The following is a 13,322-nucleotide window of genomic DNA, read 5'->3' as shown; positions in this document are numbered from 1 at the left end:
TGCCTGAAACTCCCTTTCCCCCAGCTCTCTGACTGGCCAGCTCTTACCTACCCCAGGTCTGTCCCTCAGGGTGACATACAGTGACACCCCCCAATCAAAAGCAGGGCCCCATTCCATGACCTGATGGCCCTCTATACTTCTTGACAACAGCATGGATCCCAATTTAGACTTTAGCTGTGGTGATGTGTTTTATTTCTGTTTTCCAAACTGAAAGTTCCATGAAATCACAAAGGGCATGTCTTGTTCATCTTCGTGCCCCCACTGCTCTGCACAAGGCCTGGCATGTAGTAGATGCTCAATAAAGGTCGATTTAGTGAATGAATGAATGAATGGTACCATCCAGTGGGAGCCACAGGAAGATCAGTTTCAGCTCCGTGAAAGAAAGAGCTTTCTAGTGCATTCTGATGTCCTAGTTTGAGACCAGCCGCCTGGTGAGGCACTGCACTCCCTGCAGGGGCAGCCTGGGAACAGAGGCAGGCCCCAGTCTCAGACACACCTGCCATGAGGGTTACACCAGATACGGAGATGAAGGCCGTGACCTCTAAGGAACCTTCCAACTCGGAGGTGCTATGTCTGCCACCACAGCTTGAAGAAAGAGCTAGTAATTAGTTTGCGGAAGGGGAGGTAGAGGAAGGGAGGAAATAGGCCAGTTACTCGGGAAACAGAACATTTATAGCACCAGACCTGGGTAGGTCTCGGCGGATGGGTGGGTGTCTCTGGGGACAGGTCTTGGGTGGGAGGGGGACTGGAGGGCAGGGCTCTGGAGCCAGGGTTGTGACTCCCTGTCCTGTCCTCTCCACCCACACCGTCCCTGGGCACAAAGGATGGGAACACCCTTGAGCACAGGGTGGTCTTGTTCACCTGAGTTCCCGAATCCAGCACATAGCAGGGCAGTGAAAGTGCTCATGACTCTAGCAAAAAAGTCAGCTGAGCATGGTAGCTCACAGCTGTAATCCCAGCGCTTCGAGAGGCCAAGGTGGGAGGATCACTTGAACCTAGGAGGTCACATACTGAGACTTTGTCTCTACAAAAAAATTAGAAAGTAAAAAAAAAAAAAATTAGCCGGGCATGGGGCATGTGCCTGTAGTCCCAGCTACTTGGGAGGCTGAAGTGGGAGGATCACCTGAGTCCACGGAGGGCGAGACTGCAGTAAGCTGTGATCGCACCACCACACCCAGCCTGGGTGACAGAATGAAACTGTCTCAAAAAAAGTCTCCTTTGCATCTATCCCTCAGCCAGGACCACCTACATCATTGTGGGGCTTGGTGCAAAGTGAAGAGGGAGGGCCCCTTGTTCATAAATGATTAAGAATTTCAAAATAGTGACAGCAGAGTATGGACCCAAGGGTGGGGCCCTGTGTGACTGCACACATTGCATGTCAGCCCCATGCCCAACCCTCCCTGATTTCCCAAGGATGCTGGCCTGCAGACCTCGCTTCATCCAGCCCCCAACTCGAGGACCAAGAGAAGATGTCAAACTGAGCTCGCCACGATGCTGAAGCTAGGCAGCTCTTCACTCTGCTCAGCTTAGAGCCTCATCGTCTTTATTTATAAATATGAGCAGACAGGAAAGAATCGCTAAGCAATACAGAATGCTTCAAGTCAAAAGGGCAGCGTGGGGGTGCCCATGGGAGTCAGTCAGTGGAGCCAGCAGAACAAATGACTTCCCTGAAACAAGAGTTAGGAAAAATTATCCTAGAACTTGGAAATACGGCAAAAGGAGGGCGCTATTTCTCACAATGTCATTGTGAAGCATAATTTAACAGGGCATTTAAAGATTATTTCATTATCCAGGGAGAATATACCTTTGTTTGATTCACAACTTCCTTTTCACTAAAGATCTGGATGCTGTGAAATTACATTTTAACTTGTAGATTTTTATCTGGCAGAGATGTATGTGATTTCTGCCCAAAAGATAACTCCAAAGGTTATGGTTTATTACCCTGTAGGTTATTAACCAGCTTTGACTCTAATCTCACTTTCTTCCTACATTCTTTCTCCAATGTCTGTTTTCCTAATTCTGCTGATTACCATCTGCTGAGTCCCTACTCCTTAACGAGCTGGATAAATCTGCCGTATACGTTCATTCTAAGATTTGTGTAAGGGTCACTTTTTTGACCTTTTCAGAAATTATACTTTGAAATAGCGTTACTTCCAGAATCATGAAAAGACTTTTAAGAAGCCTAATTAGTATATAAGGAGATTCAGGTGAATATTGTATTTATAAAACAAGAGCAGGCATCCATAAAACAAGAACAGGCACAAGGTACTCTGAAAAACAAGAAATCCAAAAATAAGAAGTGTTCTTGAGAATTAAAAAGACACTGAGGAAAATGAATTATTCCATAGGGGCAGTAAATAGGGGAAAGGACATTGCTGAAAAGCCCACTTGTGATTCAGAAGCCCAAGTCAAAGATTTCTCTCATATTACAAACAAAATCTGTGAAAGAAAAGGGGAAAGGCATGGACAACAGATAGAGGACAGAAATATCTATATAACATGAATTCCAGAAGGAGACAGCAGAGAATAATGGGCCATAGCCAAAGAAGAGATGGAAGAACTTTCTTCTGAGATGAAGGAAAGCATGAATCTTTTTTTTTTTTTTTGACAGGGTCTTGCTTTGTTGAAGACTAGAGTGCAATGGCACGATAACTGGTCACTGCAGCCTCAACTTCCTGGGCTCAAGGAGCCCAGCCTCCAGCCTCAGCCTCCTGAGTAGCTGGGACCACAGGAGTGCACCACCACACCCAGCTAATTTTTTATTTTTTGTAGAGATGGGGTCTCACTATGTTGCCCAGGCTGATCTCAAATTCCTAGGCTCAAGGAATCCTCTTGCCTCGGCCTCCCAAAATGCTGGGATTACAGGGGTGAGCCACTGCACCTGGCCAAAAGCACCAGTCTTGAGTTCTCTAAGGTCCCACTTAGATCTTCCCTAGAGAAAGGTCTGATTCTGAAGGTAAAGAGAAAAGCCCACAAGCTTCTAGTCAGGAAAAAGAAGGTCATCTTCCAACAAAGAGGAACCAGATCTGTACTGGACTCACCTGCAATACTATAATGTAGGTTTGAATGGCAGGATGTGTGCAGTGTTCTGACTCTACAACAGCACAAATAACTGTCCACACTCAAGGATCAAAGGAATATATGTTTGGACAGGCAAGATTGAAAAATGACACTATCCAAACACCTTTTCTTTTAAAAAAAAAAAAAGCTACTTAAGGATGTTCTCCAGCCAAACCAGAATAAGAATGAAAATGAAGAACGTGCCTAAGAGGAGGATACAGTGCTCAGGAAACCACAGGAAACCAGAGTAGCTGCCATACAGGCCTAAGTGACTGTTGACAATGTGTTTGTAAAACTGAATATGGTGACTGAGAGAAGATGCTTAGAGGCCAGGTGTGGTGGCTCACACCTGTAATCCCAGCACTTTGGGAGGCTGAGGTGGGAGGATAGCTTGAACCCAGGAGTTCAAGACCAGCCTGGGCAACATAGTGAGACCCTGTCTCTATAGAAAATAAAAGAAAAATTAGCCAGGGTTGGTAGCACATGCCTGCAGTCCCAGTTACTCAGGAGGCTGAGGTGGGAGGATCCTTTGAGCCTAGGAAGTCAAGGCTGCAGTGTGTGGTGATTGCATCACCACACTCCGACCTGGGTGACAGAGTGAGACCCTGTCTCAAAAAAAGACAGAAGGAAGGAAGGAAGGAAGGAAGGAAGGAAGGAAGGACGGAAGGAAGGAAGGGCGGGTGAAAGAGAAAGAAGGAAGGAAGGAAGGAAGGAAGGAAGGAAGAAAGGAAGGGAGGGAAGGAAGGAGAGAAAGCGAGAGGGCAAGCAAGCTTAGAAGAGGTGTAACTTTTTTAAAACCCTAGTGAAACAAATCACCTCACTTCAGAACATATCTGTGGAATTTAGCAGATACTTGATGGGATTCTCACACCCTGATTGCCCATCTCAGCCATGCATCTACTGAATCAAAAAGGTCACACCTCCTCGATAGCATTCTACACACAAGGTCACACACATACACTGACACACACACTCACACATCCTCTCTCGCACACACACTTACATCCTCCAGCCGCCTTCTCTCTCCTCTGCCCTAATAACGACCCACTCCTGGGCATGGTTAATGTCTCCTCATCCTTCAGCTCTCCCGTTTCACCTCCTCAGGAAGCCCCCAGCTTGGCTCAGTCGGGCTCCTGTGTGAAATGCTCCCAGCAAACCGCATGCTTTGCCCAGTGCCCTGGTCCCCGTGTGTGAAGGTACGCCCACTGGCATAGCAGGTGGGTGCCTGCCCAAGACAGGAGTAGGAAGGACAAGGCTCCTTGTCTGGCTTGCTCTCCTCCTTGCCCCCAGCAGCTAGGACGGCGCCAACACTGGGGAGCAAGTTGTTCAGTCCCTGGTTGGTGGATGAATTCATGGATGGGTTTGACCCAGGAAAGTAGGCACAAGGCCCAGAGCAGGGTCCAAGACGCTCCAGACGGGCTCAGCTGTAACCAGGCCTGTCCCTGACGGCAGCTTGTGTCTTGGTAGAAATAACCACAGTCTGGAGTCAGACAGTGCTTGAGTCTGTGCTCGGTCTCTGGCGTGGTGAGAGATCCAGGATAGCAATCCTAACAGCTAGCATTTATTGGGTGCTCATTTTGACGCAGCTACTATTATTATTCCCCTTTTCAGATGAGGAAATGAAAGCTTAGAGAGCGTCAGTGGCTCTCTCAAGGTCATATCGTTAATTAGCATAAACACACCCAGTATCCGCTGGCAGTGCTGGAGGACGCACAACTTAGGAAGGGCGGAAAGAATGTCTGTCTGTCCATCATTCCTCCCAGCCCAGGGGTCCAGGAGGGTCCCACGCATCACCGTGATCCCACTTCGTCGCCATCAGCAAGAAGCCCTGGATTCTCTCAATTATGCCTGGTGTGCACCAGAGGCTAGGACCTGCCTTGGCAGGCACTACCTACCCTGCCATGACGATGAAGAAATCCAGGCGGTTCCATGTGTCCCCAAGGTAGCACTTCTTGCCAAAAATCCCCAGGGCCACCATCTTGAGCACCATCTCCATGGCAAAGAAGATAAAGATGAAGTCATCAAAGACCTGCAGGGGCAGGAGGAGGGAAGCAAGGGACAGGGTGAGGTTGCGGAGCAGGGCCCAGGGGTTGCAGCCACAGTGTGAGGTGGGGACACCACATGGATGCAAGGGGCCTGGGAAATACCCGGAAACTCCTCCTGGGCGGGAAGAGAACCTCAGTGATCCCAGTCCAATGCAGTCATTTCATAGATGAGGAGACTGTGGCCCAGAGAGGGGAATGAGTTTGCCCAAGGTCATACAGCCCGTTCAATCTGTTCCCTAAGCCTGGGAACAGATAGAAGAGCCCCAGGTGGGGGCGGGGTGAGGGGCCGTCCCATATTCTCCCTAATAATTACCAAGCACTGGCTACATACTTGACCCCCATTCTCTCTCCTAATTTTCCCAAGGACCCCATGGGTAGCCACATTTTACAGATGAGGAAACAGAGACTCAGAGAGGTTAAGCAACTTGCCCCACAGGTCACACAGCAGATAAGTGGCAGAACCAGGATTGAAACTCTGGTGGATCTGACCCCAAAGCCCCCATGGAAGGAGCTGTCTCAAAGTAGCCCCCAGGCACAGGCCTCAGTGTTGCCTTTCTCTGCCCACAAAGGAGGCTATGAGATTATGCTTCCTGAGGGCGGAGACTGGGCGGAATTCCGGTTTCCAGGATTAGTGAGGGCTGCAGCCAACTCAATTCAACAAACAGTTGCCACATACCTACTGTGTGCCAGGGCTAGGCCAGTGGTGAGGACACAGAGGTGCTTGTTCGGTGAACTCACCATGAGGCTAACCAGGCCTGGGGCCCGGGGCTGCTGAGGAGTTTGTTACCCACTCGGACCCCAGACCCACCAGAAATTCTGCTTCAGCAGGTCTGAGATGGGGTCAGAGGTCTGGATTTTTACCAAGTGCCCGGGGAGACTCTGGCCCAGTGCTGCCTGGGAGCTACTCAGTCCTACAGAAACTCAAGAGGCAGAGGCCGGGCGCGGTGGCTCACGCCTGTAATCCCAGCACTTTGGGAGGCCGAGGCAGGCGGATCACGAGGTCAGGAGATCAAGACCGTCCTGGCTAACACGGTGAAACCCCATCTCTACTGAAAATACAAAAAATTAGCCAGGTGTGGTGGCGGGCGCTTGTAGTCCCAGCTACTTGGGAGGCTGAGGTGGGAGAATGGTGTGAACCCGGGAGGCGGAGCTTGCAGTGAACCGAGATCGCGCCACTGCACTCCAGCCTGGGGCGACACAGCGAGATTCTGTCTCAAAAAAAAAAAACCCAAGAGGCAGAAAGCAATGCCTCCCGGGAGGAATCTGGCTTTTCCAGGGAGAGGCACCGAGTGTTTCCACATCTGTAAAATGGGTACAACCCTTATATCTGTGCTACCCGTAGACATGCTCTGCATGGGGTTATGTCAGGTACCAAAGGTCAAGCCCCACCCCAGGACCTCAGGAGATAACGGAATGTGAAACCAGAGGCCCGCTCCTAAAGGGCGTCTAGGGCGGGGTGTGAACTCGGCCTCTAGTTCAAGAGCATGGGGGAGGAAGTGCAGGTTGTAGGCAGAGGAGAGTCGGGGTCACTGTGCTTTGCAGGTGTGCATGCGGGGGGTGCAGGAGAAGGCTGGTGGGGGCACCCGGGTGGGAGAAGATTGAGGCCTGGACTAAGGTAGAGGCTCCAAGGTGGAGAGGAGAGATAAAGGGAAGAGAGGATCCCAAGGGTAATAGGTAAGACCAGGTGGGAGTGAGGAAGGATCAGCCAAGTGAGTGCGGCTGGTGGAGGCTGAGTGCGGCAGCGCTTGGTAGGGCAGCGCAGGATGGGAAAGGGCACGGAGCAGGGGCGGGGCATGGAGTGGGCGGGGCAAGGCCAGGACAGGGGCGGGAGTGTGGAGTGGGCGGGGCATAGGCTGGGTCCTGGAGGATGAGGGCGGGGCGGGGCGGGCAGTGGGGCGGGGCGGCCGGCTCACCTGCAGGATCTTGCAGCGGTCCGACAAGCAGTCCATGTCGTCGCACGGCTGGTACATGCCAAGTGTCACGCAGTTCAGCAGGATCACCAGCATGCTGACACATTCAAACCACGTGCACACCAAGTCAAGGACAAAGCAGCAGGTGGGACCACCCGTGGGGGCTGGGGTGCACCCTAGAGTGTAATACCCTCAACCCACCACACACACAAACATACACCCCATTCCTCATTCTTCTCCCTCTGGGTGCCATCCCTGAAACAGCTCAAAGCCCGTGGCGCCAGTCTGCCCCCATCACAACAGACATGGCCATATGCGCCAAACCCACCAGGCCCCCAGTTGCAGGACCCCACTCCTTGCCCCAGCCCGAGAGCTCCCCTCAGGCCCAGGGAAGGGAGAGGTTCCCGGAAGCCTGGCTGTCAGGGAACTCTGGGCTATCCCAGCCTCTCCACCCCAACTACCACCCTCTGACTGTCACTGCCTCCCTTCTCTGAGCACCTTTCCCTCCTGTGACCCATGCTCCCTCCGTCTCTGCCAAGGCCTGGGTCTGGAGCCCACAGAGGGCCCTCCAGTGGGGCTGAGATTGGCTGGATGGCCCCATCCTTCTCTCCTTGCCCACTGCCAGGATTAGGACTCAGGTAGGGCTCATCACCTAACTCCAAAACACCCGTACCAAGCCCAGCCCTGGCCTGCACCACATGGGGTGGGGCTGGGCCCCCTCAGTCCTGGCCAGGCAGAAGGTCTCCTGCCACGGAGGGGATCCAGAGCCGGCCGTGAACCTGGCCTTGGGCAGGGCCTCTGGGAACAGCTTGCAGCTGGGGTGAATGGGCTCCCCTCCTGCACCTGGCCAGGCTGCTCTCCTCACCACTGCTGAGAGCCCCTCCACGAATGCCCTCCTCCCTCCCTCCCAGGCCAACTCCTACCCATCCTTAGAATACAGCCGGCAGTGTCCAGTCCCGCCACTCTCAATCCTCCCAGTCACAGGACCAGCGAGGTCGGGCCTCAAGGAGCTCAGGGCTGTGTCACTCCCAGCCCCCGCCTGTCATACCAATGAGAAATCCGAAGACTGCTCAGATCTCCCCAACTGGCATCTCCAGTTGACTGAGTCCCGGGGCCTTAGAAAATCTGTGCCTACTTGAAAAGAGGCAACCCAGGATGAAATGGACTTGAGCCGCACATAGTATGAATGACTGAAGTCAGACACCCAGGTGAACTTCCAGACCATGCAGCCTGACTGACCTTAACAGGCAATGACTGGAGTCGGGAGTAGGTTCTCCTTCTCTAAGAGGAGAGATGCTGATAGAACTCACCACACCCCACCTATGCAACCCCTTTCCTCCCCCAGAAACTGAGTGTCAGGAAACAGGGGCTCTCATGCAGTAAAAGCAGCAAACAAGACAACGAAGCCAGGAGACCTGCATTTGAACTCCTGTCCCAGCACTGACTGGCTCTGTGGTTTTCAGCAAGCCCCTCCCTGTCTCTGAACCTGGAGGTCCTCCACCGGATGACCAGGAGCCTCCCCATCAGCCCCCTGGGTCTGCCCTGGCCCCTCCAAACCACCCTCCCTGGGCAGCGGCAGTGGGCAGTTAAAAACATCAGCCAGACCACTTCCCTCCCCAGCACAAAACCCTGCCCTTGTTCCCGGGCTCTCTCAGCACAAATTTTGAAGCCCTTGCCTGGCCTGTAGGGCCCCACTCTGACACCCCATCTCCCTCCGCCCCGCCCCCCATCTCCCTCTGCCCTGCCCCCCCATCTCCCTCCACCCTGTCCCCCATCTCCCTCTGCCCTGCACCCCCATCTCCCTCCGTGCTGCCCTGGCTCACCCTGCTCTGACCTCACTGGCTCCTGTCGCTCCTCGGACACACAATGAGTGACATCAGGACACCCCGCCTCAGGGCCTTTGCATGTGCTATTCCCACTTCAAGGGCTGAGCTTCTAGCATCATGGTCACCTCCTCTGAGAAGTCTCCACCCAACCTCATCACCCCCAGCTGTCACACGCCGCCTTCACACCCTGCCACTGTCTTGCTGACATGCTCATTGTCTCTGCCACTGCTCTAATCTACATTCCAAGGGGAACAGGGACTTTACACTCCTGGCCCTAACATCTAGTAGGTGGTCAATGAACATCTGTCAGATGAATAGATACAGCTGTCCCTCATTATCTGCCGTGTCAGTTACCCATGGTCCACTGTGGCCCAAAATTAGGTATGAGTGTGGTACAATAAGAGATTTTGAGAGAGAGAAAGAGGGAGACCACATTCATATAACTTTGATTATCGTACGTGATTCTAATCGTTCTTTTTTTTCTTTTTTCTTTTTTTTTTTTTTTTTTTTGAGACGGAGTTTCACTTTTATTGCCCAGGCTGGAGTGCAATGGTGAGATCCTGGCCCACTGCAACCTCTGCCTCCTGGGTTCAAGTGATTCTCCTGCCTCAGCCTCCCAAGTAGCTGGGATTACAGGCACCTGCCACCAAGCCTGGCTAATTTTTTGTATTTTTAGTAGAGACGGGGTTTCACCATGTTGACCAGGCTGGTCTTAAACTCCTGACCCCAGGTGATCCACCCACCTCTGTCTCCCAAAGTGCTGGGATTACAGGCATGAGCCACTGTGCCCGGCCTAATTGTTTTATTTATTTTATTTTATTTATTTATTTTGAGATGGAGTCTTGCTCTGTTGCCAGGCTAGAGTGCAGTGGCATGATCTTGGCTCACTGCAACCTCTGCCTCCCAGGGTTCAAGCGATTCCCCTGCCTCAACCTCCTGAGTAGCTGGTACTACAGGCGCGTGCCACCACGCCCGGCTAATTTTTTTGTATTTTAGTAGAGATAGGGTTTCACCATGTTGGCCAGGATGGTCTTGATCTCCTGACTTTGTGATCCGCCCACCTCGGCCTCCCAAAGTGCTGGGATTATAGGCGTGAGCCACCGCGCCCGGCCTGATCTGTTTTATTATTGGTTGCTGCTCATCTCTTACAATGCCTGATTTACCAATTAAACTTTATCCAGGTATGCAGGTATAGGGAAAAAACATAGTAAATATAGGGTTCAGTGCTATTTGTGGCTTCGGGCATCCACTGCGGGTCTTGGACTGTGTCCCCTGTGGGTAAGAGGGGGTGCTACTGTAAATCTCTACGGGCCCTGCCCACTCCAACATCCGGGGACTCGGGAGTGTCTCCAAACCAACCCCTCACCCCTCCATTTCAAAGCCCTTGCCCTTAGCTGGGACGTAGCCACACCAGCCTAACCCTCAGTGGGACCCCACCCAGAGAGGAGTGGGAGAGATGACCCTGTTTCCATGGCAACAGCCTCCCTCCCATCCCCAGTCCTGCCCACTTGGGATGCTGCCTTCTCCTGGCCTCTCCTCAGCTCCTCCCGGCCCCAGCCTTGCTCCTTCCTGTCCCCTCACCCCACTGCCACTCTCCCGCCATAGCCTGTAATTAATTTCAGTCGCTGCCAGGGCCCCCTTTGAGCCTGAGCCTGGCTCCAGCAGCAGCTTCATCATTAATTAACTTTTTTGAAGTTCAAACATTCTAATTACCGGAGAACATCCCCCATCCCCCTCGCCTTTCCCCTCTTCCTGTCGTGCGCTCTCTCCTTCCAGCCCCATCCTCTGCTCCCTCTGCCCTTTCTGCCAGTTTCAGGCTCAAAATGCACTTAGCAGTGTCTCCCAGGAGCCTGGTGCCCCTGCTGCCTCCTCAACAAGGCCCTGAGCAGTGGAGGTCAGCAGGCCCATTTTACAGATAAGGAAGGCTGAGACACGGGGAAATCAGGGGCCTCTCCTGGGCTTCGCAGCTAGGAAGTACTGGCACAGAGACTCACACCAGGCCTGCTGGACTCCAAGGCCAGCACTCTCCTCTGTGAAGTACGGCCTGTCTCTGCCCATGGCTCTCCTCCCTCCCCTGAGGCTTCTCAGCCCATCTTCAGTATGTCTCCCCAGGACCCTGACCCAGCATCCTCTGTATCCCCCAGCCCTGGTCTCTGCCCCTCCAATCTGCCCCACACGATAACCAGGCACTTGCTGTGTGCCCAACACAACTTGAACATTTTCCAAAAGTTATCTCATTTAATCCTCACAGCTCTATTATAAGCCCCATTTACAAATAAGGAAACCAAGACACAAAAGGGAAACAGATTGGCCCAAGGTCACCAGCTGGAAAAGAGCAGAGCTGAGATGCAGAACCTCAGGCTGGAGGCTTTTCCTGCCTCCAAGCTGTTTTGCCACTGCCAGGCTAATCTGCCTGAAACACACTCTCCAGATGCCTTTCTCCTGCTCAAGAACCTCCCATGGCTCCCCATCACCCTCCCGAGCCTGGTATACAAGGCCTAGACTCTCGCCTCAGTAAATCCTTGCAGTCTTACCGCTCACTGGCCTCAGCACGCACTGAACTCCTCGCTTTCTCCAAACACACTCTCTGCCTGCGCTTTCCCTTTCCTCCACCTCTCCAGCAGGCAGACTCTTTCAGAGCCCAGTTCGCAGGTCACCTCTTCTTGAAGCTTCCCCAGATGTGCCTCTTGCCCCTCACAAGGTGGTGGCTCAGCCTCTTCTCCAGAAGCACTCCCACTTGCCCTGGCTAGCACATACCACAGTAATGAATTTGGCAGTAACTCTGACAACTGTGTGCCAGACACCCTAGGGACATGACTTCAGCTCTCACAATCCCCTGGGGACGGATGAGGAACAAGCCTGGAGAGCTGACACCACCCACACAAGGTCACCCAGTCTCCGAGCAGCCCAGATTGTCTGATTCACGGCAGTGCCAGTGGCCGCTGCACAGCACTGCCTCTGTGGCTCATCTAACTCGCCCACTGCACTGGGTCCCCCGGGGGGGCAGATGGAGTGGCTTTCATCCCTGGGCTGCTCAGCTTCAGAAATTCAGCGATGGATGGTCTCAGCCCTTGCCCAGAGGTGCCCAGGGAAATCCCAGATGGCACAGCTTGGGCCCCTTCCAAGAACCCAGGAGGCTTAGAAGTCAGGCCAGAACTGGCATCACTGCCCGCGGTTCCTGACACACTCCCCACTGGCTCAGGGATCAAAAGCACCAGCACTCCTTGAAGTTAAACCAGACAGTGCAGCGTGGGGTAGGAGGGTGGCGGGGGGAGTCGAGGTCTCTGGCTTGAGCCGCTCTGCAGCCTGGCCCAACGCCTCTTGCTTCCACCATGAGTCACAAGCGTTGAGGAACTCTCTGAGAACACAGGCAAGTGAAGCCGCGAGGTTCGGGGACAACCTGAGGGAAGCTGGAGCCCCAAGGGGCAGCACAGGATTTCCGGGTGACAGAGGGGGCAGGGCTGGAGTGCTAGCGCCACGAGGGCAGGGCATCTTCAATGGCTCCTAACTGCCTCTCACAGCGAGGCTTGAAGCCCTGTGATGGGCATCTGAGGCCCAGCCGCCTCGCCTACTTCACCCCTCAGGCCCTCACTGCAGTCGGGGTGACCTTTGCCACAGAGCAGCCCTGCCAGCGTCGTTAGAGAGCAACGGCTCCAATCCCTCATTGCACTGATGGAAAACAGGGGCAGAAACCTGTCCCAGCTCCACAGCAAGCCCAGAGCAGAAGTGACACTCAGACAACAGACTCCCCACCCACCGGGGTCCCCAAGACAGAGTCGATTTTTCAAACTCACACAGAAACCCTCCGCATTTCCCCACACACTCGGCACAGCCACAGCGCCATCACTTTAAGCTGATTAGATCCCTGACGGGCAGCCCTGAGCGCCTTTGAGGAACACAGATGGAGAAACAGATCAATGGTGATGCAATCAATCGAGTTTCCTTGGCAGGCAAAGCCGTCCCAAGCACGCAGGCCTGGGGGAGAAAAACACTCAGGGTCCTTGGGTGCTGCTGCAGAGCCCCCCAGCGCCTCAGCACAGTCTGGGCCCTCAGCCCCACTTCCTACCCATGTCCCCCCACCACACCTCTCAAAGTCTTCAGAACTGGGGTCTCAGAGCTGAGCAGGGGGAATGAATGTGCTTATATTGTGTGCCTGTTGTGTGCCAGGCACCAGCCTGCCGGTGGTAATAATGGGGACAATCGCGAACACTTCTTCAGTGCCCCTGAGTGTCTGTTTGCCAAGGAGCCTCCAAATCAAACAGATGCATGGCCAAGCGCAGTGGCTTACGCCTGTGATCCCAGCACTTTAGGGGGCCAAGGCGGGCAAATCACCTGAGGTCAGGAGTTCAAGACCAACCTGGCCAACACAGTGAAACCCTGTCTCTACTAAAAATACAAAAAATTAGCTGGGCATGGTGGCAGGTGCCTGTAATCCCAGCTACTTGGGAGGTTGAGGCAGAAGAATCGCTTGAACCCAGGAG

The 13,322-nt window shown here is 53.4% G+C and overlaps 1 protein-coding gene across 1 annotated transcript in view; it reads right to left on the bottom strand.

The window, feature by feature from the left end:
* The window catches only part of LOC131380672 (voltage-dependent T-type calcium channel subunit alpha-1I-like), a 99,127-nt gene that overhangs the window by 46,869 nt on the left and 38,936 nt on the right, over positions 1 to 13,322 (bottom strand). The window contains exons 6-7 of the mRNA XM_058431135.1: positions 7,019 to 7,131; positions 4,956 to 5,089 (exon numbers count right to left, since the gene is read on the bottom strand). Of these exons, the coding sequence (XP_058287118.1) occupies positions 4,956 to 5,089; positions 7,019 to 7,131 (247 nt within the window). The remainder of the gene's footprint in view (positions 1 to 4,955; positions 5,090 to 7,018; positions 7,132 to 13,322) is intronic.

Source organism: Hylobates moloch, unplaced genomic scaffold (assembly GCF_009828535.3).
Source record: "Hylobates moloch isolate HMO894 unplaced genomic scaffold, HMol_V3 SCAFFOLD_19, whole genome shotgun sequence".
Classification (NCBI taxonomy): Eukaryota; Metazoa; Chordata; class Mammalia; order Primates; family Hylobatidae; genus Hylobates; species Hylobates moloch.
The sequence above is the reverse complement of the archived record's forward strand: the minus strand, read 5'-3'. Positions and strand labels throughout refer to the sequence as shown.